Genomic DNA, 27,485 nt, shown 5'->3' with positions numbered 1-27,485 from the left:
AAAAAAGCGGCATTCAAGACAGTGTGTTTCACTTTAAATTTCAATAATAATAACAACTCAACTCAAGGTCATCACAAACATTTACTGTTTGCTGACGGCTTTCTAGTTTCGTTGTTATGGTCGTTGTTATGTTGTAAAATTTTAGTCTTGAAAAAACCGGCAATTTATTTGCCAACGGAAATTAATTTATGTGGATTTATTTATCGATATCATCTTCTTCCATATGTATAAATTTCATAACTTATTTTTAAATAGTAATGGATGAGAATTTTTAAATAATGATTATAAAAATAGCTTGACAAAAATTGCTCGTTTTCAACAATCATATCTTAAATTATTAAGATGTCTGTAAAAAGTAAAGATGCTTGGGTTCGAATAATTGATGTTTCCGATTCAGTATTACACTCTAAAGGATACACATTATATAAAGTAACATCCAAAGTATGTTATTTTCTTACATTCTTGTTAAAAACTAAAATTTGAGTTAGAATTATAAGTTTGTGATGAAAATTGATATCCAAGATGCAACAGATGCTTTCAAAAGTTGTTGTGAAGTCAAAATTTTGCAAATTTAAAATCCTTTGGTGTCTTTGTGATTGCAATGGTAATATTCCAACTGTGTTCAAAGCTTCTTGAAAGACCTCTCTGTATGCATCTTAGGATCTATCGTATTTTATATCAATAATATAAGAGTCAATGTTAATTGGAATAGCCAGTCTTTGTAAAAGTTATCGACAATATGTGTTGCACCAAGTTTATTGGAAAAAAGTCTTCAGTATTTTCTGTTCAGCCTTATATTTTCCAAGATTTCTATAACCAGCTATCTATGAATCTCGCTGCACGTCTAGCCGAAGGAGTCTTTCAATCAATGACTAAGGACAGTAGTGTCTAATTAATATTATTATTTTTCATCATGAAATTTAAGTCATTATAATTAAAGCTATTGCTTTGAGATGCTCTAAACAAAAACTCATAACTTGGAAGTTCATTAGATTTTTGCTTAAATTATTGTCGTAAATTAGAGTTTCTTTTTTTTCTTCTTTCAAATTTAACTCCCATGAACGAAATACATAACAGTTTTTTCTATTAATTAAAATATTATCTTTGTTTTTGATCATCATACATTTAAAGGTCCTGTTAAAATAATAATCTAAAAGTGTTAAAATATGTCTTATTTTTTTACTTCTATGATTTTTAATTTCTATGAGTATTGTTGTGTGGTGAACTTAAAACTAAATTCGAATGTCTAGATTATCATTTCTATACTTAAAATCGACAACAAATCTTAAAAATTTTGATTAAGAAAAGGGACACTAAAAGATCGTAATTATCACTAAAAATTCTGTTTTGAATATTATAGGCAATAGAAAAAGAGGAAAAAATAAATTCAGTTAAAAAAAAGAAAAATTTAAAGGTTGTAATTGTCACTAAAAGCCGTTCCTGGGGTGGCGAACGCCTGCGTGCGAGAATAATTTTGTGCGCCCCTATATACTATGCTTAAATATTGATGATAAGGCCAATTTTCATAATCATTTTTAGTTTGAGGTTTAAACTGAATAGTTTTCTTATAGACTAAAGTCACTTTAGTGTAAGTGTTTGATTATGAAAATGGGCGTAATGAAATAAAACAACGAAAAAATATGACAAAAAATTTATTTTCGAAATCAAATAAAATAGACTATTAACGTACAATATAGGTCATAAATAAAACATGTCCATTCGGTAATTAACAAAAAATCTAATGTAACTCAATTCACTCAACTGAGTGAATTGAGTTAAAACTCTCAAACGGCCCTCAACGCAAACAAATCCGTTAACTTGAAAATGTGCAAGATCTGTCTAATACCTAAGTACCTAATTATCAAATAACAAGGTAGTTTTAGAACATAACACGTCTTGCTTTTGCAGATGCAAGTTTCTTCCTGTAATCAAAGTTTACAGCTTTGCTATAATTTTAATTTTTAATAATTTGCTATAATTAGAATTTTTTTTTGAATAGTTGAATTTGGCGCCCCTTAAATTGGGCGCCTGCGTGCGGGGCATTCGCTGCATACCCACCAGGAACGGCACTGACTAAAAGTACCACTTTGAATATATTTTCCACCGGGCTAAAGTCCTGCTCGCCTTATCTTTACAACGGATCTAATTTCAATTTAACAATTTTATAAATTTAAGAAAAATTAAAAATAATTTTGTTTTTATGAAATTTCTCTCTACAGAATATATTTCAAGTGTACATTTATGTAAAATTAAGTTAAAAATAATTTTACATTTTTTTTTATTTTTTCATGTTTTTCTTATTTTAATGAAATAGTTTCTTTTTTGTTGCTATTTCAATAAATACTTCACTTGCATTTTTAGGACTTTTAATCATGGAGTTTTCCCTACTCATTTATATACTTATTTATTCTATTGATGATAATACACATATTAATGAATAAAATATTGCTTTTTGTTGAAATAATTGCTTTTAATGCTAAAATAATTTTCTTTGAATTTTTTTGATTTTTGACTAATTGTATTTTTTTTAATGATTTTTACTGATTGTTTTTGATATTTCATTTATATAATAGTGTTTATAAGATAGATACATAAAATGTAATAGTGCTTATAAGATAGATACTTCTTAATGATCAAAAAAAATCTTCTAACAAGCAGTAAGAACATTCTCAAAGAATATGATAAGTCAAAGATCGCACAAGTACAAAATTGAAATACATTTTATTTTACTAACAGCAAAGGCAAACTATTACACATTTTTTAAAATTGGAAATTTATCTGTTTTTATTAAAATTGTGCACTTTATTAACTAGCTGAACGTTCTTATCACATTTCATGAAAGTACAGTAGGGAACCGATTATTCGGAACGGTTGGGACCATCGCTATTCTGGATAACTGATTTTTCCGGTTTTCTGAATCGCTACAAAAAGCCGTTTTTTTTATTATTGTTAAACCCAACTAAAAAAAAATTTGGAAATAATCTTAAAAATAAGAAAAAACGATGAAGTAATACACTAATGATTATTTCCAAAATGATGGTAAGGTAAGATAAAAGAAAGAAAAATCATAAAATCTTACGAGGAAATTTTTTTTTTTTTAAAAATGGCGAGAAAATTTATCGAATTTTGTTCCGGTTTTTTGGTTTTTCTGATTTCCGGATAACGGGCTCTGTACTGTATATGTAATATTTAAGCAATATTTAATATCTCTGTAGGAGGGTGTGTTAAAATAAACAGTTCAAATAAACATTTACAAATAAACGGTTTTTAAATGATATTTTCAACATAGATTTGCATATTAGAATGATGATTTCAAAAATAAGTATTTATTTATCTTTATCCTATGATTTAATTTTTCCTTATTTTTGTTTCTTTAGATTTTTTATACGTGTACTTGTTAGTCCCTTTGTTGACATTCTGCATACAATATTTTTTTTTATCTCTTTCATACCTGTTACTTCAATTCTCTCCCTATGCCAGATGTCTTGATGGTTCTTCTTTTTTTATCCTTTTTTTTTTGCCTTTCTCTTTCATATTCTTTCCTCCCTCTGTTGTGATGTTATGACCGAGTTCCTTCATTTCTTTGAACCCTTGGTGACCTACCATAAAGTTTTGCAAGTTGGCAACACTTGGTCTTGCCATAGTTATGATGAAAAATCTCAACTGTAAAAGCACATCGCTATGAAATTTAAATATATATGTTTTAAATAAAATTATTAAAGTTAATGATAACTGGTATGTTAAAATAAATGTGAAACTAGGTTGAGAAAATTATTCACAGATAAATATAGTATTTTAGCTTTCATTGCTTATAAAATTTCTACTATTTTGTTTTAGGTATTTCCTAAAAACTCGGTTGAAGCAGTGACTGAAGTATGTGAAATTTTTGATCATTTTTATTAAAAGAAATATTTGAATTTATGAAATTGCTTTAATAATATGGTTTATTTTACAGGTAGTTGTATGGAAGCGCTATAATGATTTTAAAAAGCTTCACAAAGCTTTGAGCACCATACATCAAAATTTACATTTAAAAGGCACATTTCCTCCACTTTCAAAAACACGCTTTTTTGGTAAGTGAACAACAGGGTTGGGTTTTTGCCGTCAAAAAATGGTTTTTGACATGGCAGTGGTGAAAACCGTGTTTTTAGCGGTAAAAACCGTCAAAAACTTACTGTTTTCTTTAATTTATGGCAAATAGCGGACAATATATTATTTTCACTTAATTGCCTTTATAAATGAATGTTGTAAATGATTGCTATTGATTTTGCAACTATATACACGTATTCTTATAGAAGGATATACATTCATACAGAAATATTGTAACATACTTATTGAAAATAGTGATACTTAACTTTTATCATTATAGCTTGCTTTGCAAAGGATTAAAAATTTTGCGCTTCTTAATTGTTAGAAATAAACAAACAAACAAAAATACTTAAAACTATTAATAAATTCAAGAACTAAAAAAAAGAATTTAAAAATCAGCATTTCTTAAATATTAGAAATAAGCTAAACAAAACTTTCAAAACTTGTAACTACTAACAAACTCTAAGTCAGGAAGGACTTGACATTCTTCAGTAATGTAATATGCCAAACAAAATGATGCTTGGAAATGTTGAGAATTTTGTTTAAAATGCAAAAATCTGTTCTTAAATATCTTTTAACAACTTTTTTTCTAATTTCATTGCCCAAAAATGAATTAATTTTAAATTATAAGCAGTTAAACTCAAATTAAAATACAGTTTTATCATAACTATGGGTTTTTGACTGTTTTTGACGTTTTTGACATAACGGTAAAAACCATTGTATAAGCCGGTAAAAACCGTCATGTGTTAAAAACTTGCCAACCCTGGTGAACAAGTATTTGAATGATATAAATTTTTTTTTGTTTAAATTAGAAGATTGAATATCATTAAAAGCAATGACAAGTAATTTTTCTTTTTTATCTTTTATACTGATAAAGTGTTTTTTTTCTTCTTTTCTTCTACATTTAAATTTCTACAGAAGTTTTAGTTGTTTCAAGCAATTTAGTAGCTTAAAATAAAACCAATTTTTGAAAAAGAGAAAGCTTGGTACCTTGTCCAAAGTTAGTTCAGGAAGTAAATTAAAATGTCTAATTTTTGCAAGAATTTGTTATGTGGTCAAAATAGGTTGATAAGTGTGCATCTTTTGATTTTTTGATATTTGCTTAATTCTTGAGTGGTTACTTGCATGAAAAATCACTTTTTAACATGCTGTCTTCTGTGCATTACAAAACCAGTTTTAAAATGCTACTACAGAAAAAAACCCATCAAATTTGCGTTTTTTTTTTTAAAGTGAAGGTTTGAAAGCAAATAAATAGTTACATATTTGCCTCTTACTGTTTACATTCTCTGACGATGAGTTAATTTTTTTTTTTTTATTAATTAGGTTTAATTTTCCTAATGTTTATTAAAAAGCTTAGTATTGTTTTTATAATCTTTAGTCCTCATTGAATTGTTTTTATAGTGTTTAAAAATTTGTATAGTTTTTTTTGATAATGTTTATCAAAAAATTATAAAATTTTTCCTAATGTTTATGTCAGGGGTTTCTAACTTACATGAGGCCGGGGGCCACAATTAAAAACACCAGTCAAATGGCGGGGCGCAACTTTATCAAAATTTTATATAGGCCTTTTTAATTTTTGAAGGAATATTAAATATTACTGTCAGATTTTTATCTAGTTGTACAAAACAAAAGTATTGAATTACAAATAATAATAAATATTTTCTTGGATGCAAAACCTGAGGAAGAAAATTTTTTTTGCACCGTTGGTATGTTAAATTTCACAGAAACGAAGAAATTAGGTTTTTTTAAAGAAAGAAAAGTATTTTAAACACATATAGACTTTTTACGAAAATTGTCCTCAAAAATTGACAACTAATATATTTTAGCTCACTGGCCACACACACACACAAAAAAAAAAAAAATTGGTGGTCCGTGGATGTGGCCCGGGGGCTGCCAGTTTTTAACCACTGGCTCTTTGAACAGATTAAAAATTAATACAAATGTATATTTTTTAAAATTAAAGTTTGTTTAAAAGGAAATAACTGATTTAATTCATTTATTTTTTAAGTATAACTTATTATTATTATTAAGTATTATAAATATAGCTTAAAAAATTATTATTTTTTAGCAGCTTTGAATGATATTAATTTTTTTTTCAATGCAGAATATGAATAATTAAATTAGTATTTTTTCTTTAGTAGTCAAATTCCACCTTAAAAAAACCTTTTGAAAATGAAGAAAAAGTTGTAATATTAGTGTAGCAAATTTTCAGCTTTGGAAAATGTTTTACAGCCTTGTAATTCATCATTATAAGATTCGACTGTAAATTATCCAAAAATATTATCTTAAGTGTTCCAATTCCAAGTTGTCTTGAATGCTTGTTAATATTTGAACATTTTTAACTGTTATTGATAATAATTTTATTAATTAGTATTAGCATTGACTATAGTATTTTGCTATCTAATTAAAATTAATAAACATAAAAAAAAATGTTATAAATAATTGATTTTTGTGTGTACATATTTATTGCTCTTCTTTAACAGGAAGGTTTGAACCAAAAGTTATTGAAGAAAGAAGACAAAGTGCGTTAAATCTTCTTCAATTTGCTGCTAACTCATTTCCTCTGTTTACTAGTCAGATATTTGTTAAGTTTTTTGAGGTATTCATATTTTTATACATTTAAAAATTTTTATTATTATTTTTTTTTTAGTGAGAATGTTAAGTCTTACTCATTTCTAAGTTAATTTACTTCTCAATTTTACATGCCTGTCTGACTTCATCAAACTATATAAAATTAAATGCAATTACTGAAGCCCTTACTTATAAACTGCTAAATTGGTGGTATGGGTATGATGAGTGTAACAATATAAGTTATTAAGGTTGAAAGTGCAACTCATGGATACTAAAAATACTTAAAGGAAGATTTATTTTGTTAGTCACTATCAAAGATGGCCTGCCAGAGTGGCAAACTGATTTATAATTCCCCACTTTTTGTATTAAGGATAATTAAAGAACAGGATTCTCTGGATAGTGAACAATAGGGCAGAAAAATGTACCACTCAAATAACGCATTATTAGGATGTCTACTTATTAGGATTTTTTTAAGTATTTATATTTCTGTCCATTAGTTTTTATATCTTTTCATCGAAACCAAGCCTTATATTTGTGTGTAATCTTAAATATGACACATATACAGTTTAAAATTTCATATTTAAAAATTATTTTTAATTAAAGTTAGAAAAATATTTCTAGTGAATGAAAATAAAAGTTATACAATATAAAAAATTTATGACAAAATTAAATATTAATGTAACATATATTACATTTTTGTAATAGTACTATTATGTTTTTTAACTTAAACGGACACTAAAAGTTACCTGGCTATTTTTTTTAAAATTTAATTTTTATGCACATTTTTATAATCTTTTTATTTTTATGCTAAAATATACTTCTTATTTTATTACATAATGGTAAATCTGAACTCATGATTCTATTAATTTTAAAATGTGTATTTTATAGGAAGGACACGTACCTGATAATTATCAGCAATCTGTACAGATACAAGAATCATCTGTAAATAATATTTTACAGTCTCAGACTTATTTACAGCAATCTTCAAATGAGAGTAAAACAAGTAAAGACAGGTAATGTTATTACTATGATTATCTTATTTTGCTTGATTCACTATATTTAAAAAAAAAAGTGAATAAAGCACACAAGAAAAACAAAGAATTATATTTGAATCCTTAATTTTATTTTGTTAAAAAAATATATGATGTGTTAATTACAATATTAAAATCATTTCTAAACAAATGATATCTTTGCTTTTGTTTCAATAGATTAATAATTTCTTAGATTTTCTTATAAATAGCTTTATGATCAAATAATGTTTTTAAATTTAAAATTGATTTTGTTTCATTTGAACCTACTACTTAAATTTTTTTATATGAGTACATCATGTAATCATATACACCAGATACTCATATACATATTCATGGAATACTCATATATATCTGAAAGAAGCACTTATATATTGACACATATATGAAATTATCTTACAAAAATTTTATACTCATAGCAATTTAGAGTATATATCAAACTCAAGTACTTTCTATTCCATGGAAGATTTTTTATTGCATTTATCACTTTTGTATAGTTTAATCTTAAACCCAGACTTTGAAAGAGTTTTTTTTTATGCTTCCATTTTATTATAAGAAATATGCTCACATTAGCAATAAAAACTACATCAATTATATATAAATTGTAAAAGTTTTAATAAAATTAGATAATTAGAGGTTTTAAAGAGAAGTCTGGTATAATCAATTAGTCTTACATTAATTTTAATTTAATGCATTTTTTTTAAAACTGATTTTAGTTTAGTTCAAGATATTGTTGTATTATTAAAATTCTATTTTGAACTTAAATGTTGCCTGCACTAATTAATTAGCATATTTGAGGACAACCCCTCAAACCATTTAGATTGAATCGTGAAAGTTAACGCGTGAAAGTCTGATCATTATATCAAAATGGTACAGAGTGGTTTATTTTCGTTTTTTTTCCCTCCACAATGTACAGTACGCCAAGTAAAAAGATGAACACCTTTTGAACACAGATTTTCATGTAGTGGGGGTTCAATCTTAATGGTTCAAGGGCTTAACCTAAAATATACTAATTGATTAGTACAGACCATATTTCAAGTTCAAATATAGTCAGAATAATGTACTTTCTCTGAATAAACATACCTTTTTTAAGGGAATTCAGATTACTGACCCTAAAAACATCGGTGATAGCACAATCTTGAAAATATGATTCCAATAGTTAGGACTTAAAATGTCAATTTTACTCTTTAAACTGCACTGATGAAGGTTGCCCTTTGAGCATCCGAAACAGCTGTCTGCTTTCTTAAATTTTTTGTGCTCTTAAACGTTGTTTTACCTTACTTTGTATTCCAGCACAAAGTTCGCCCTTATGTGTATTTACCATGAATTCTAAACTTTTTGTACACAATTATAAAATTTGTTTATCCAAATGTAATTAAAAAAAACGCCTTTTTTAATAATTTTTTATTTTATTTATTAATAGAAGAAAAGGTTTCGAATTGTAAGGTTTGAATATTTTTACATCATTTTAAGGAATGTAATTTGAAATCGTAAAATTCAAAATAAAGAGGAAATTGGTCCAATAGTTTCTGATTTATCAAATTTTTAAAAAATTGTAAATTAAAATTAATTTATCAAGAACTATTCAACCGTGTCATTCAAATTTAGTACTTTGCCATTTAAAATTACATTCATTAAACTAGTGTAAACATTTGTATACCTTATAATTCAAAGATGTTCAACTATTATTTATGTTTATAATTAATTTTCCACTATTATTAATGTTATAAGTATAAATGTTATATAAATGTTTATAATTTAAAAATTTTTAAATTATTATTAAATAAAATAATAATTATGATAAATAATTATTAAAAATTATTTTTTCACATGGAATTATCTTTGAATAAATAAATTTTATAATTGTGTGCACATATTTTTGAATTAGCTTAAAAAGTCACTAAGATATAAACAAATATGCAAAAAGTAAAATAACATGAAAGTGATCTCAATCACTCTCTTAGCCAACTATTCGGACTATATTTTCTGCCATCACCCATAATTTGAGGGTCAATTATCTGAACCTGTCTGAAAAGAGTAGGTTTATTCATTTTTGTCTTTTATCCTATAACTTAAAATGTTATATGCACTAATTAATTAGCATGTTTAATCTTAGGCCCTGAACAATGAAGATCAAATCTTAGTACATAAATGTCGGATCATTGAATCAAAAGTAATTCAAGGTGTTAATTTTTTTTTGTACACTGTACATTCTCTCTTATTATTTAAACAACAACAAGGTATAAAGGTTGAATAATATGGGCTACACAACTGAATTCTGTGGTGCTTGTATTATATTAGTGTTGCACCCATACTAGCTGAGTTTGAATCATAAGAAAATCAATTATTATCACCTAACTAAATGAAATCCTACAAGTTGTTTTGTTTTAAAAATAGGTGCATCAAATTTGATTTTGTTTTAAAATTAGCTCTTTTTATTTAATGCTAATCTGTAAGCATGTATGTTTTAAACATGAGTTTCATATGAATTTGTTGATTTTGTCTGTCTTTATAGTTCTTGTGAACAAGATGATTTATTAAGAGACACGAGTACTAGCCTAGGAGGAATCTGGCAACATCACCAGGTATCTGATACCATTAGTCTCAGTTCCCAATGCACTGACGATGATGACCGGACAACTTTCACGGATGACGATAGCATATTATCACGACCTTCTCTTAGCATAGCTGAATTTGATCCTTTAATGCAAACTGATAGTGCCATTTCAGAACTTGATAAATCTGTATCAAATAATATTAATTTATGTAATAGCTGGTTGTTGTCAGCTTTGGAGACCTGTAATGAAGCTACAGCTGATAAAGATCATGAAGTTATACCAGAATATCCCACTCCATTTGGAGAATTTGATTTCTTGGAAACAACAACTACAGCTTCTAATAAAAGTTTAAGCCATAAAGATTTAAAAACAGGTTCTTGTTTCATAATTCCAATTTTATGAATATTTTTCATTTATTAATCTCTATATCTTTTCAGTTAAATATTTTAACTTTTTTTAAAAACTCGGTGTAGTATGTAAAAGTATTTCCAATGGCATAAAATACAATGCTTATATCCATATCAATACTAGAGCTCCATTAAATCATTTGGCTTGGAAACTAGGCTTGTTATAACTATGCCCATATTTAATTCAATAATTTTTAAATTGAAATTTTCCTAAGTATAAATTTATTATTCGTCATTTTTTTGTGATTTCTTAATACCCCTTTCATTAACTTATTTAATGATCGTTAGATTCAGTATTATTTCAATTTGACAGACATGTAACAAAACACTAATATCTAGACACTTGCCTAAAGTTCTGTAGTCTAAAAACAAAAAATTGTGTTAAACATTTAATGTTTCAAAACATTCAACAGATAAATACATGTTGATTAGACATTTTAGAAATCCCGATTAATAATTTTTTTAATGTCGATAATAAACTAACTATAGGTTTATTTTTTAATCACGTTAAGCTCTGTAGTTAAAGTTTAAGGAAAAGTCTAGTAGATAGGGCTAGGTGTAGGCATCCAAACTTGGTATGGATCATCATTAAAGTTGGAAATTTCTTATGTGTCTTTTTAGTAAACAAGTATATATAACAAGCAAATATAACAAGTTTTTGCTAACAATAAGCCCATAATTCAATTATGTTTTTTGCCTTGTGAATATAAATAAATTTCAACAAATGATTAAGTTTTTTTGTGTTGTTACTAGATACCATGAAAATGATAAGATATTTTATCAAGCATTATGAAAAGTATAAAGGCTAAAAATAAAAACTCCTTCTAGTTTTTGTTTTGTATTGCATCACAAGCTTATTTTGTTAAAAACAACATGTTTATATCTCTTTGTGTGCTCTACATTGAAAGATATTGACACTGGGGATACTTTCTCCTTTTTTTTTTGTATTGGAAAGCAAGTCAGGGTATGGCCGATGCTGGGCCTAAGATTTAAAAAAAATTGGATCAAAATACAATCAATTTGTGATTACTCAAAATATATTTCAAACATTTATTTTATTAGGTCCTAATCTTTTTACGTTCAATTTCATCTTAATTTTCATCCTTTGACTTGATTTCTTTTAAAAAACAGTTAATTTGTACTTAAAAGAACAGAAAAAAAATTCTACGATTTAAAATTTTATTCTGAAATTTTTACCATCTTTTGTAATTGCTATACATTGTATAATAAGACCATTCTTAGACTTAACAGCACATGTTATATTAGAGTGGAAAGGGTTAAATTCATATTAATTAACGCCAAAGAATATCTGAAGATGTAACAATATCTGAAGATTTTTAATTTATTTTGAATCATTTATTTAGCAGTCATTTATTAGCAATTTATTAATCAGAAACATTTATTTTGGAAACATTGATATTTTGTTTAAAAGATGATAAAGAGATTTTTTCATTCAAAATTATAATCTAAAGTTTTCACCTGAAATAATTTTCTGAAATTTTTTTTTTTAGATTCAAATAAAAATTTCTTTACATTTGAATTACCTACACCTAAAGTTGAAGAAAATGAGTCAGTTATTTCTGAATTCGACCCATTATCAGATGAAAAAAAAGATTCACAAAATAATGAAGAAGTTTATGTTTGTGACGAATTTGCAATGACACCAGATGCTTATCAAACTGAAACTACAAAAAGGCCTTCATATATTGTACTTGCTGCCAAATATGTAGAATCTGCTCAAGTAGCTGAAGAATCTCAAAAATATATGGATGCATTTGACTCATATAAGAAAGCTATCGAAATTCTTCTTCAAGGAATTCAAAGTAATTCATTAATCATTTTAAATTACATAGTTAAGAGAAATATTGGATAAAAAAAATCTGTAAAAATTCGTATTAATGAGTATAAGTACTTTTTTAACTTAAAAAAATGCTTTTTATTAAAATTTTTTATTTCTTGAGAAGTATAGGGTGGCTACAAAATACTTTTACAAATATTGTACAGATATTAAATAGAAAATGATAAATACACAAATATGATGAACACTGTAAATGAAAGTTTACCTTAAATTTTTTTTTATTCGAATCAACTACCCCCTTTATTGATTATTAAAGATGATCTCTTAAGCTGTTGTCTAATGGCGACACAAATCAATTTAAGAGTAATTCTATTTCAGAGGAATCAATTTAAGATTTATGCAATAAAGAAGCTCTGAGAGAGTCCAAACTTCTGTGCTGCTTAGCATTAACTTAAGATTCTAGAATCCCCCAAGCACATTAGTCTAAAGGATTTAGATCTGGTGAAGAAGGGGGCCAATTTTCTTGTTTGATAAACTTCGGACAATTGTTATGGAGCCAAGCCTGTGTTGTTATGTCTCAGTGCGATGATGTAGAATCTTGCTTAAATATCCAGTCCTTTTTGGGATACAATTTGTCAGCATGTGGCAATAAATGTGAAGCCACTATTTTCTTTTTGTAATATTCAGTATTGATTTTTACTCCTTTATCGATAAATTTTAGAGGTAATTTTCCGTTTATTTGACACTGCAGCCCAAACCATTACAGTATTCTTGTTCTAAAAGTGTTGTACAGTTGGAACAGTTTCAGGTGCACCATCGAAGGTTGCTGAATACACAACATTATTTTTACCATCATAACTTTGTTCAGTGCAAAATATTTTCAGAAAATATTAGTAGAAAAGATATATTAGTAGAAAAGATTATTCTGTCAATATAGAATCAGAAAAGATTATTCTGCCAATACTTTTGCTACTATGCCGGTTCAGCAATATGTTATATCTTCGTAATCTTTTTAATTTTTGTGCTGTTGTCAAACCTTGATCATTTCTTTTACGATAAGGACAAATACACAGGTTTTCATTTAATATAACTTGCATAGTTTTCCAATTCACGTTCTCTTCTGTAATCATTTTATTAGCAGAACATTGTGGATATCTTCATATTTTTTTCACACATTATTTTAATGCTCTCTTTTGTGCGACTGAGCATGGACAACTAGATCTGGGTTGATTTTTACAGCTATTAGTATCCAATGATTGATTTATAGTTCAATGTATAAATATCATATTAAACCCAAGAGAATTTAATTGCTTAAGGATTCCACCTGCAGAAAATCCACGATCAAAAAGCTGTTTAGCCATCAACCTTTTCGATTCCATCTTGAACCTGATTCTAAATATTTTGCTTTAAACAAAATTCGTCCATACTTATAGAAAGTGCCACTCACAGGAATAGGGCAAGAACAATTGTTTTACCGAACAATTAAAATTAATTCCGATTTTTTGAAGTGTTTAGTAGCCACCCTGTAGTAGTATTTAATTTCTTCTAAGTTTATATTTTAGCCTGAAGAATCTATATAATACTTTACCTTATTATCAAAAACATTTTGGATGATTATTAAATTAATTACCAAGAAGAGGTAAATAATAGTAATTTCTAACTTAGTTTAACAAACTTTTAAAATTATGTTAGAATTCATAAATTATGCTTATTATTTTAGAATTATGGTTAAAAATGTAAAAAAGGCAATTCCATGGTCACTGACTATTTGAGAATTATGATTAAAAATGTAAAAGGGCAATTCCATGGCCACTGATATTACATTTTGGTAGGTTTTTCTTATTTTTTAACATTTTTTTATTAATTAATATTTAATAATTTTTAAAACAAAATATATAGGATATTTTTTAATAGCCTAATGTTATGTGTTATAAGAAAAAGGGATTAAAATTATAATATATATATATAGAACATTATATAGAAGGGACATGGAGTAAAGCATTATATTTTTAATTTTAAATTCTATTTTATCTCTCAGAAATAATGTGATTATTTTTTAAAAAATTTATTTAAAAAAAAAACAAATTGACAGAAAACATTAAAAGCATACAAAAAATGACATATAGAAAGTGGCAAATAGAATAAAAGCTCCAGTGACTCATGTTACAATTTTTGAAAGATGTTACAAATATAAAGTATATCAAAAGTATAATAAACATATTTTATTATTCTTACAAAATACTTAGATATAAAATCAAAATTTTTAGTTTTTATGATAGTTATTAAAAGCTAAGAAATTTATTAATGAAGGGTTGCAATAAATTTTTTTTTGTTATGTTGTCCTTTGTATCATGAACTTTACATGACAACTCGGTGCCTTGAACATTGAGACATAATAGCTCCAAAGATAGTAAACATCTACATAATTTTATAACTGACAATCATGAGACTGGGCAAATTTTTTTTTTTAATCCAATGATTGCATTTCTTACTTTCAATACATTTTAAAAGATGCTAATTCTTGAAATATATTTAAGTTTAGGGAAAACGTATCTATAATTTTTATTACATTATTAGTTGAAATTTTGATAATCTACCTATATTAAACTTTAGTTACAAAGTGAGAGGTTTTAATTTTCAACGCATATTTAAGAACATATAGATACACTAATAAAAATTTTCTAGTTCTCATCAGATATTTTTCTATTCTGGTAAATAAAAGAAATATTAAGTTTCTAATAAAAACTTGTAGTTTTGGTCCACCTGTTGTTGATGCCAAGAGAAAGAAAATAATACAAAAGTCACCCAATTTCAGAGAAAGGATAAAATATTATATTTATAAGTATTTCACTTTTATTATTTTTGATTTCAGATAGTATGCATAATTTTAATTCATTATAACTATCAAAACAAATCTACATAATGTATTTTAACTAATATTTCCCCCTGAAACAGAGGATAAGTGTTCTGATCTGAAAGATGCAGTTCGAAAGAAAGTTCTGTTGTATCTTATGCGTGCAGAGGAATTGTATGAAAATAAGCTTCCCAAAAATGAAATTCAAAAATCTAAAGTAAGTATACACTTATATAGTCTATACTCTTTAGTATGACTCTTATATTTCAACCACTCATGCATAAAGTTGCATTTGCTATTACATAGATGTAATGCTATTTTAATGTCCATTTGATTGTTGCCTTCAAAATATTCTTTCCAATATCGGGGCTTGCCACCTTGCTAAATGCCATAAAATCGTAAATTCAGTGAAAAAATTGTGTTTTAGCGAAAGATTTTTTCTACCAAAAAGAAAAATATATATTCTCATCAATCCTGAAAAAAAGGTCAAATGGAATTTTTTTGAACAAATCCTGTACTTTTTTATTCGATTACAGTCATTTCCGTTCTATATGTCCTATGACCAATTTGAATTATATTAAGTCCAGATAATGTAATTAACAAGAGAGATTATGTCAGCATGAGACAAGTTGCTGTAAAATACAGATTATCACGCTTGTTGCCGAATCACCCGATATCATATGAAATTCCCCCCCCCTACAGTTTGTGTTAATAAAACAGATCATGTGGTAGCAAGATGCATATTATCATCCTAATATTTTTGCAGAAAATTTATTTTTTGGTGACAATAGCATAATTTTGCCTAAGGTTTATCCTTATATTACTGCTCTAGTCTAAGAAGTTATCAAAAATTAACAAAACCCATTCCTATTTCTTTCTTCAACTGAAAAATGACTCTTTATTAGAATTTGCATTTTATAAAATAATTCAATTTATAGTAAATTTGTATTTTGATTAGAAGTTTTCTATGTTAAAAAATCAATCATAAGAATTTAAAATTTGCCTTTGGCTAAGAATTTTGAAATTTGGCTAATACTTTTGGTACATGGCTAATTCATTGTCTAATAATTTGAAAACCTTAGGTTCCGAATATAGTGACCAAAATGTAGCCATTTGATTTAGAAAAAGTTTCTAAGGTATTAATTTAACCATTATTTCTAAAATAAATGTAACACACCTCAAATCCCCTTTGAATGAAGAAAGACATGATCCTCTCAATTCGTATCCTAAGCAAAGAATATATAAGTGAGAAGAAGACCAGCTCTCATAGGCCCCCATGTAAACCTGTTCCGGAGGCAACGGTTTCCTTCATCGAGGTGTGGAAGTATTGCTAGGAAAACAACCTGCCTCCTTACAGAGGGGCTCCCTCCGTCATTACCCAGTAAGCAATCCCATTCCTCTCCGCTCCCAACAAACACCTTTCTCCTTGTTTCTCCCCACTCATGTAAACAGCTAATGAAAAGTGACTCAAACTCCGTCTGCTTTTGTTCTTTACAGACTAATATGGTTTTGAAAAAGGTTTACTTATTAAATAAGGAAAATATTTACTTGTGACGAATTCATTAAAAAATAAATATAATTTATTATTTAAACATAGGTGTATAATTTAAATAGATATCGGTCACCTGAAGATGGTGAAAAATTAGTTGTTAAACAAATTTAGAGACGCTATGATGGTTGAAAAGTGTGCGTATGCATCGGCTCAAAAAGCTTTGGCGCTTTTCTTGTCATGCAGAGGGACCTTGCTGGCCCCTGCTATGTATCGGAGAAGCTAGACTTCTTCTCACATTATATATTCTTTGTCCTAAGTGGTCGTAATTTGTGGTCATTCATAATCTCTGTAACTTTTTTTTCAAAGGAAACAATGCATTTAGAAATAATAATTTTCTTTCCGAAAATTTTATCAGGTAATTATAATTAGATAAGTAATTTTCCAGTTAAAAACATGATTTTTGGAGTTATTAGGACTTATGTTAATTACCAAAGATGGCAGTCTCTAACTAGCATATAATTTTTAATGCATTTTTCACCAATGAAGTCTTGTTTTAAAGAGTCCTTTTATGTGCATATTAAAATAGAAAAAGTTGCGTTAATACCAATTTTTCTGTTAAGTATATCATTGCATTGCTTTGTTAAAATTGATTAAATATTTTTTATGCTTTGAGTTAATATATACTGTATTTTTGCACACTCATGATATAACAACCTCATGTTATGTCTGTTTTTTGCCTGAACCGTAAGGGTTGCTGTATAACTTATTTTACCATTTCTTTGTTAGGTTAATTCATCTCATTCTGCACAGTCTTTGAGCAAAATAGGAAGTATTCTTGATAACATTGACCAATTGAATAAATACAAAGTAATTGGGATTCTTGAAAAAACCGTACTTGTCTTGGATACTACATGCAATGAAACATTTGTTGCTAAGGTAATAAGATTGAAAGTGCTTTTTTAATTGTTCAAACCTATAATTTATTTGCCTCATTAAATATTTCATATGTTTCACTGCTAAAATATTGTGCAATTTTATAAAATGTAATATTAATTAATCACTTATGATTTTTTTTATTCGTGAATTTTTTTAACATATTAATTTTTGAATGAATTTTATTTTAATATTATCCTTATTGCTATTACTTAGTATACTTTAATACACAATCGCAAAATGTAGTGGTAACCACATTTGAAAACATTTTGCTTAATTTGTTATTCTGACAAAAATGTGTTTTTCTATTTTTCTATTTTCAAATAGATTTTCAATCAATTCAACTTGAAAAATTACTGATAATGTTTTATTTTTTGTAAATTTTGTTTAGAATTTTTTCCCCAGAGTTTTACTTTTCGTATTATCTAAATAATGTTCCAAATCTCAAAACTAAAGTTTAACAATTAGCTAAAATATTATTAATTATGTAATATTTATTATATATATTTATTTCATTGGGACATAATAGCTTTATCTAAGCAATGTCACATGCAGTCCTTGACAGTTATTAGTTTTAAAAGTATTTTAAAGATGAAAGCTCTTATGCTCTCATCAATAGAAAAACCTAAAATTGCTGTTACAAAAGTGGAAATCAAGAACATTTATTTCTTAACAGTTATAGCAATTTTGAGATATAATATTGACAACAAGATTCAAAAATACAACTTATTACTCATCTCACCATTGCTATACACTCTTCATGAGCCAGTGTACTCTTAAAAATCATTCACTTATAATATTTTTTATCAATCTTAGACATTTTAGTTATAAACCTAATGCTGCATTTAAAACTTTCTTTTATATACCAGAATTTTTTTAAATTTTATTTATTAATTTAGACTCTGTACAAGACTTCAAGTGATGGTACAAATTACAGATATCCTATTGCACCAAAGAATGTACCATTCATGGTCAAACTTCATCACATCTATGAAAGTAGCTATGCAATATTTCTCATTCTGGAACATGCCACTGGTGGGCGATTATGGAATTATGTGTGTTCTTTCTTTCAACGTAAACCTTTATCACCTGTTGAAGATGGCACTTGCATACAAGGAGAATCTAAAAGCAAGGCAGATTTTTGCAATGTATATTCAGGCAAGAAAGTGTCTGAGAATCAAGATCCACTTTCATCTGATACTGTGACACCTGTTGATTCAGATCTTATTCCATCTGAGCAGTGTCCTTCTAGTTACATAGCCTTGTTCAAAAAATATGCTGATTCTGTTAATCAGGAGGACAATGTATCATTTGCTAAATATCATAAAACTTCTCTCCAAGAGAAAAAGAAAAGAACAGTTTCAGTTGAAGTGAGTAAATTTTTACTAGAGTCCCCATTGATTATTAAAATCACAGTCATTTTAAGGATATTTGATTTTATAAACTGGCTGGTTTTATAAACTGACAAATCTACCATTAGGGAAAAAAAAAGGATTTTAATGTTTAACTTCAGAAATATACCTAAGGTTAAATTAATTGTTGCATTTATATATATATTTTTAATTAATATTACTACATTTTTTAATTAAAATTGCTAATTTTTTTTTTTAAATTTACAGAAGGATCTCAAAATATTGACATGCAGTTAGTTTTGTAAAATTCGAAACTGAAGGTTCAACATTATTTAAAAGTTTATAACAGGGTGCGTAGCCAAATCCTTGAATCAAAAATAAGCACTTTTTAAAAACTTTTCAAGCACTTTACAAAAATTTTCAAGAACTCAAAAAATTCATATTCAATCAGTGATATCATTGAAAAACAAGAACTTTTTATAAACAGTTTTAGCGTTAAAAAAAACCCCAAAAAGAAACAGACGTAAATCGAAACAATCAGTACTTTCCCACATCATCGAGTGAATTCAACTTGACCCTGAACTCAGAACAAAAGTACCCGTACCCCCTACGTCAAAAAAGTGTTAGAAGTAAAGTAAAATAAACAATAATAAAATTAAAATAAATTAAAAAGAAAAACATTTCATAAGGATCTGATATTCTCCATCCGAATTTGAGCACTCGGGTTTCGGTTTCAAGTGTGCGTATATGCGCAAGTCATAACGTGTAACGACATGAAGTCCGCGTGAATGACTACAGAGCAAACACCCCATTTTTCGTGAAATGCATAGGATCCACCAGATATCACTGAAGGGAAAAAAAAGCACTTTTTAAAAACGCCAGCTGAAAAATGCACCTTTAAAAGCTTTTAAAAACGAAATCCCCAAAAAAGCACCTTTAAGTACTTTTTACAAACGCTATGCACCCTGTTATAAGCACATCCTGATTGGATATGTTCTGGTACTTTTTATAAAACCAGTCGTCCTAAAGACAAATCTACTCTTAGGGGAAAAAAGATTTTAATATTAAACTTCAGAAATATACTAAAAACAAATCTAATAACTGCATTTCTAAATATTTTTTCATTAATAGTTCGACATTTTTTAATTAAAAATACAAATTTTTAAAATTTATTAAAAAGTCTTAAAATATTGGCATATTGTTGTTAGATTAGTGAAATTTGAAATTCAAGATTCAACATTGTTTGTAAGTTTATAAGTTATCATAACATTCAATTTCACATTAATTTAAAAAAAAATTGAATACATTTCTTATCTATCCTTTGATTCCTAAATTTTACTGTTTAGGCATTTTCTAAGTGAACAAATGCAACACAATATTAATCTTAACCTTCATTCGTAATACAACATAAGCAAAACTATTTTAAAATTGTACAAGGGCATTCTGGGTCTACTTTTTTTTGTTTGATAAAGTAACTAAAAAGAGTAAACATACTTTAGCTGCATGGTTTTTCTCATAGAAAATGTAAGGTATTGTTTGACTTAAATATGAATTCCTTTTGAACCCTGCTGTCTGCTGTGGTTGTGCTTAATGATTTGTGATGGTCATTGTATCATTGAATGCTGATGGCCAGACAATAATTTTTCCTTATTAGGAGCTTTCTTTTGGATTTTTTTACACTTCCCTCCCTCACTTTCTGTTTAACCTTTCAAAGACTTGTAGTCCACACACGTTCATGAGTGGTGGAATTGAATTTATTTTCTATTACTTCTCATCTTTTAAAACTTGAGAAAAAAAAATTCTAATTATTTAGGGAACATAGATCAAAAGTTTTTTTTAAAAAATTTTAAAGCAACCAAACTTTTGACATTATTAAATGGTAATCATGATTTTATTAAAGGATGATTTTTTTAGCATGCTTTGATATTGTAAAGATTTTGTTCTAGTGGATTTGCTTTTTAAAAGTGGCTGATTTTATAATCCAGTAACTTTATCTGTAGTGATTGCTGTAGTAACAGCGGCTTTGTTTTTCATCAAAAGAAAAGGTATTTCTTTTAAGTGAAAAGTGTAATTAAAATAACATGTTGTTATAAAAACGAACAAAAGACATAAAATTGAAATAATTTTTTTACATTAGTAATTTTTTTGAAATAACTGATTGTTTACATAACATGAATAAGTTAAAATTCGCCTTCAAGTATATTAAGAGAAAGAGACATAAATTTTTGTCTCTGCAATGCTCATACAATGTTTTATTATTATTTTTAAATTTCTGGCACTTTTTATTTAGAAAGTTATCATTATTTGATAAAATTATCATTGAATATCAATATTTAAGCAGTTCTTGCTTATCAGAGTAAATAATGTTTTGCCACCAATAACATTGAGTAATTCATAGAACTATCTATTTCTATGAGCTTTGTCTCTTTCTACACCATGGCTGTTTTAACAGCATGCTTTTTTCTTATATTTAGAACAACGTATTCTGCCAGTATACTAAATATATGCAATGTCAACCTGTGTTGTTAAAAAAAAAAAGAAAGTACAAGTAAAAATAAATCAGATGTTTCAGCAAAGAGGTTTATCATTCTAGAGTACTGCAATTTTTCAGTTATCGGTATGTGATCAACTTCAAAAGTTATTGCTTCTAATGAATAGTTTTAAAAGTCCTTCATTGTTGCTATTTTTAAAAAAGTTTTTCATTTCAGGAGCTACTTAAAAGAAATTATTTACATACAAATAAAAACATTAAAATTACCCAATAAAAAAAGCCAACATGTGTCCCTGTAAATTTAATAATGATAGTAATACCACTATTCAGATTAAAAAGAAAGGTAATTGCATACAATTGTTTAATCGATTCTCATGAGAACAATTAAAGTGAATGTGAAGTTGTGCTAAAGATGGATATGTCCAGAATGGAACTACGTACAGTAGTACACAGGTAAGGAAAAAATAGCTGTGAACAAATTGGGTGAAAGTTTTCCTGAGTTGGTTTAAGTTCTCATGATTGGCTCTACCAAAACCAAAGAAAGAAAAACACCCTAACTTTTACAGAAACCATTGCTATACTATTCATGAAATGATTTGAAGTAATCAAAGATGTATGACATCTATGCAGAATTATGTCTTAAATAAAAGAATAGTACAATCATCATTTTACTTCTGTACAAAGTTCTTGTTAGAAGCAACTATCTTTAGTTGTACTTTACATTCACTTTAAATGGTCTAATGCCAACTGGTTAATCTTTGTGCAATCTTTTTTGAAAATATCCTACCTTCCTTTATAACCCTGAATGGTGTATCTGCTATCGATATTGTATTTCTCATGCAATCACAAGTGTTTACTTTTCATTTCGGCAAAACACATAGATATCTAAGTTGAATATTTTCCACTTCCTTTATGTATTGTATAATTGTTGCGAATAGTAATAACAATAACGATTTATTGTTAGAAAGAGCTTCTAAAATTAACTTTTCATAGAGACAAACCTCACTACTAAGTATTGTTTAAAATTCAGATGTAACGCTTTCTCTGTAAAATTTTTGTGATGTGGACTAAAGTTAAATCAAAAAGCTTTATGTTAATCTATGGCATTGTTAAAAATATTTGTAGGATACATCTTTCCAGCAAAGTGCACTTCATAGTAAAAATATTAGAAACAGATTATCATCTTCAACCGGCAGTCTTGAGATAGGTTTTTCACAAAAAGCATGTTTGTTGGATGCTTTCAAAGCTATGGATGATGCTATCTCACAAGCATCCCCAAAATCATCACTATTACCTGAATCCTGTGTCGTACTGTGGGCAGCTGAGATAGTATTAGCCTTTGAACATTTACACAATTTGGGAATTATCTGGATGTAAGATGGTTTTCTTTTTCTTGTTGTGCAATAATTGTCACATTTATGACTTAAATTATGTACATAATACTTTTTTTCTTTCATTATTAGGGATTTTCATCCAAATAATATTCTGCTTGGAGATGGAGGTATGATGTGCCAAAAAACAGATGTTTTTTAAGATTAAGAAATACTAAACTGATTACTTATTCAACTGAAATATTTATAATGATATATATATTACAAATAATTATTTTTAGGTCACATTTTACTCACATACCAGAGCCAGTGGAATTCTGTAGATGTTGCAATAAATGAAAAAGCAAAAGAAAATTTATTTTGTGCACCTGGTGAGAATAAAATATTATTAATATCTTCTGGTTAAGAATAAAATATTATTAGACACATTACAATAACTTAAATTATTATTTTTCAGAAATTGGAAATATCTTTCCAGTAACCAGTGACTGTGATTGGTGGAGTCTGGGAGCAGTTCTTTTTGAATTGTTAATTGGACAGGTAATTCAAACACTCATTAAGGAAATAATTTTACTTATCCCTTTCTTTAATGTACAATAATTTTATTTTAATTTTTGTTTCAGTCCTTAGTGTCCTGCCACCCCACTGGTATAACAAGACACACAATACTAAATTTTCCGGTAGATATCAGTTTAGATGCCAAAGATTTTATTACAAAGGTATAATTTGTTTAGAATTGTTGTTTTTAAAATTAGAGTTATCCCAATGCAGTCGTAAAACTTTAATAAGTCGTAAAACTTTAATAAAATTTTTCTATTTACTAAAATTATTCCTATAACTTTTTCTTTGTATATTGTTTTATATATTAGTAAAAAAATAATAACTACTGATATCTAACAAAAAAAAAAAAACAACTTTTTCAAGAGTAATCTAGAAATTTTCTTTACATAGTAATACAGTTTATAAATATTTTTTAGAAATTTTTTCTTGTTAAATTCAGTTTAAATTTTTGAAAACATCTTAATTTTTCATAATATTTCATATAGGTGTAGGATGTTCTAATTAAATAATAAATAAGGTATTTTTTTAAATTTTTTGTAACAGAATAAATATTTTTATTGATATTGTTGAGGCAGAGACTTTTGGTTTTCATATAAAAGGTAATTAATATTACAAATTTAAGATTTTTCAACATTTACTTTATAAATATATCTCCTACCTGTTTGTATTTCTTCATTATGTTACTGTTCTTTCAATTTCAATCCATGAAATATTATTTCGTTGGGTTAAAAAAAAATACAGAACATTTTTGTGAGCTTAACTTGTAGATTTATTACAAACTTGTAGATTTATTATACTTAAACATTTTATGCTTTAGTATATAAAGTTGATAACATATGAAGAATAAATGAAATAGATAATAAAGGAGACCGGCAGTAGTTTTGGTACAATAATAATAACCACTATCAGTAGTAAAGCACAAAATGTAGACAAATCCAACAAAATCAATCAAAATAGATCAAGAATTTAATCTATGAAAATTGTGAAATGAAAAGGTGACAAATAGATAAAAAATTCCTAAATGTTTAAAATAAAAGAAATACTAGACTATCATACCATTAATATTCTTTAGAATATGAAAAGGTTCCCAAAAATTCAAGTCCACAGATGAAGAGCAGTAATAAATGAATTCAGCTGAAAAAATGTCGAACTAATAATTGGTTTGTTAACAGTGTTAAATAATGAAGAACTTTGATTTCGTATATATCTTTCATGACCCATACTTCAAAGGTTTTTTTATTTCCATGACATAAAGGGGAAAAAAGACATGAACAAAAAAAAAGTCAGTGTCTCATCTCATACTTTAAAGTTTAGCTTGGTAGACCAAACTAAACTTCAAAGTTTAGTTTGGTAGAAATTTCTCACCTTCACAAGATGGTAGGTCAGGGCTGGCGAACCTTTATACACCAACGTGCCATTTTTTCTAAAAATTTGTTTAATGAGGTCATAGACGTGCCGTCAAATAATTTTGACTTCGTGATTATTGGGAAAATAATAATATTAAATACTATCAACTCAAAACTCTTTATTTACATTGAAAAAAAAAAACATTTCCAATGTCTCAGTTATATGCGTAATTCAACTTAAAGTAACATCAGAGTGTGACTTCTGTTGTTGCAGATTAGATGACAAATAACTTATATTAGGTTGTTGCTGATTTTAGATGTTAGTTTAAGCAGGACTGTTAATTTTTTTTGCTAGTTATTTATTGTTAGCTTGTTTTTTATGGTTATTAATTGTTTTTTAGCATTAATAGTTAATTTTTTTATTAATAATTGTTTATTATTTTGTGTGTTTTTTGTGAATTTTAATTTAATTGTTACATATGCTTCATAGTGTAATAACAATTTATAGTGTAATAACAAATGAGAACGGTGGGGTGCCCAGAAAATTGTGTCAGGTGCCATAAATGGCACGCGTGCCATTGGTTCGCCATCCCTGTGGTAGGTTATACAGTAGGGAACCGATTATCCGGAACGATCGGGACCATCGCTATTCCGGATAACTGATTTTTCCGGTTTTCTGAATCGCTACAAAAAGCCTTTTTTTTATTGTTATACCCAACTAAAAAAAAAAAAAAAATATTGGAAATAATCTTAAAAAGAAGAAAAAACGATGAAGTAATACACTAATGATTATTTCCAAAATGATGGTAAGGTGAACATCTTCCAAAAAAGAAAGAAAAATCCTAAAATCTTATGAGGAAAAAAAAATTTTTTTTTAAAAAATGGCGGGAAAATTTATTGAATTTCGTTCCGGTTTTTTGGTTTTCCGATTTCCGGATAACGGGTTCTGTACTGTAATAATTAGGGAATTTGATAAAAATCCAAACTATTTTTGCGAGCAATAGTGAAGTTAACCTTATTAAAAGAAGAAAAATATCTAAAATAAAAAGTTTTTTAAAATTTCTATAAGTTGAGGGCAAAGATAATATTTTTTTTTTCAAATTAAAAAATTTAATTTCACTAATGTCAAAGATTGTATTGCTGACAAAAATAGATGAGTTATTTACTGCATTTCGAGTTAACATGAGCTTTCATACATTTGGTTGAATCTTAACATAGGTACTATACTTAGTTTTTACATTTTTAAAATTTTTCAAAACTGAAATTGATAACATTATGAAGTAAATGAGAGTTTTAAATAAAAAATATTATCAATTATATACATCTAGTTGTATGTATTGAATTTCAAATAATTCTTTGAAAGATTATTTCTTTCTTTCAAAACTATGCCTCCTTTTTTTCTCTGGAATAAATTCTTCAACATTTAATTTTAGAATCATTCAGTGTATCTTCTAAAGCTTAGTGTCAGAACAGACTAAATGAAGAACATGAAAAAGTTGAAATAAATTCATGTTCTGTTCATAAAATGTATAAAAAATTAACATCTAGCAACACCTATTGAAGTTTAAGCAACTTTTGAAAGATTGTTTCTTTCTTCTTGAAATATGTCTTCTATCTTTCTCTTGGATAAGTTCCATGGTTTATCTCTGAATCATTCACTGTTTCATAAAAAACTTAGTGGAAGGACATGCTAAGTGACATTTTACAGAATATTAAAAACTTATAATAAATTGATTTTCTGTTCTTATAGTTAATCAAACTTATAATATAGATTGTTTTAAAAATGTTACTGTCTCTTCAATTACTTATAAGTATATCTGTTGAGAAAGGTGCTGATAATAAGATTTATTATTTGTGTTCAGCTTTTACAGTATAATCCTAGTGAGAGACTTGGGTCTGGAGTTTATGGAATAGAAGAGTTAAAATCACATCCCTTTTTTCATTCTATTGACTGGAAATCATTATGGCCAAGATGATTATTATTAAGATATCGTACAGATGTTTTTGTCATTGTTTTCATTCCAAATATAGTTTACTTTATATTTTTTAAAAGTTTGTTATAAATTTTTCTATAAAATCTGTGTATGACTTTGGGTGTCATATTTATGACATTGACAAATAAAATAGTTTTATTCTTGAGTAAAATTACTGTTTCATAATAAAAAAAAACAAACATGTATTCCCTTTTTTTTTGTTGAAGAAATAAAATTGGTGCGATATTCATGTTTATGTTTATTAAAGTTCTACACAAAAAAAATACAGCTATCTACTTTGAGAGCTTCGCCTCATGAGATAAAAAAAATGAGAAAAAAATAAACAGTGAAAGAATTAATAAGTGAAAAAGTCAGCACAAGAAACAAAGAGTGAATGAAAAAAAAAAAGGAAAATTCAGCATAAATCAGTAGGGGAGGTTAAAGAGTGGGAAAAGTACTTAAAAGTCTGGGTGTCAACATAAAATCACTTAAACAAGTTTTATTACTCTTATTTTTTTATTTAGGTATGTTTAAAAAAGTTTGAATAAATTTTCTAATCTATTTTATGCTAGACTCTTTTAGTTTTTAAATAGATAATAAACATTTATCTTACCCTTTTGTTTTAATGTGTTATTCACATCTAACTCTGCTTTCAATTGTATAAAATCTTGCTTGGCTGCAGACTGTATACAAGCTCTTCC

At 27.0% G+C, this 27,485-nt stretch overlaps 1 protein-coding gene across 1 annotated transcript; it reads left to right on the top strand.

Moving 5' to 3' along the window:
* The first annotated feature begins 64 nt into the window (after positions 1-64).
* LOC107447962 (ribosomal protein S6 kinase-like 1) lies at positions 65-26,956 on the top strand. Its single transcript, XM_016063015.3, has 16 exons — positions 65-441; positions 3,838-3,873; positions 3,956-4,073; positions 6,573-6,688; positions 7,549-7,673; positions 10,204-10,619; positions 12,165-12,476; positions 15,407-15,522; positions 17,584-17,733; positions 18,630-19,100; positions 22,699-22,946; positions 23,037-23,074; positions 23,186-23,275; positions 23,362-23,444; positions 23,528-23,623; positions 26,674-26,956. Exons 1-16 carry the CDS (start codon positions 343-345, stop codon positions 26,785-26,787), a joined length of 2,628 nt encoding a protein of 875 aa, XP_015918501.1. The 5' UTR covers positions 65-342; the 3' UTR covers positions 26,788-26,956.
* The last annotated feature ends 529 nt before the right edge of the window (positions 26,957-27,485 follow it).

The sequence above is a fragment of the Parasteatoda tepidariorum genome, chromosome 3, assembly GCF_982258835.1.
Source record: "Parasteatoda tepidariorum strain Cologne lab strain chromosome 3, Ptep-v5.0, whole genome shotgun sequence".
In the NCBI taxonomy this organism is placed as follows: domain Eukaryota; kingdom Metazoa; phylum Arthropoda; class Arachnida; order Araneae; family Theridiidae; genus Parasteatoda; species Parasteatoda tepidariorum.
Note: the sequence above shows the minus strand (reverse complement) of the source record. Positions and strands in the feature narration are given on the sequence as shown.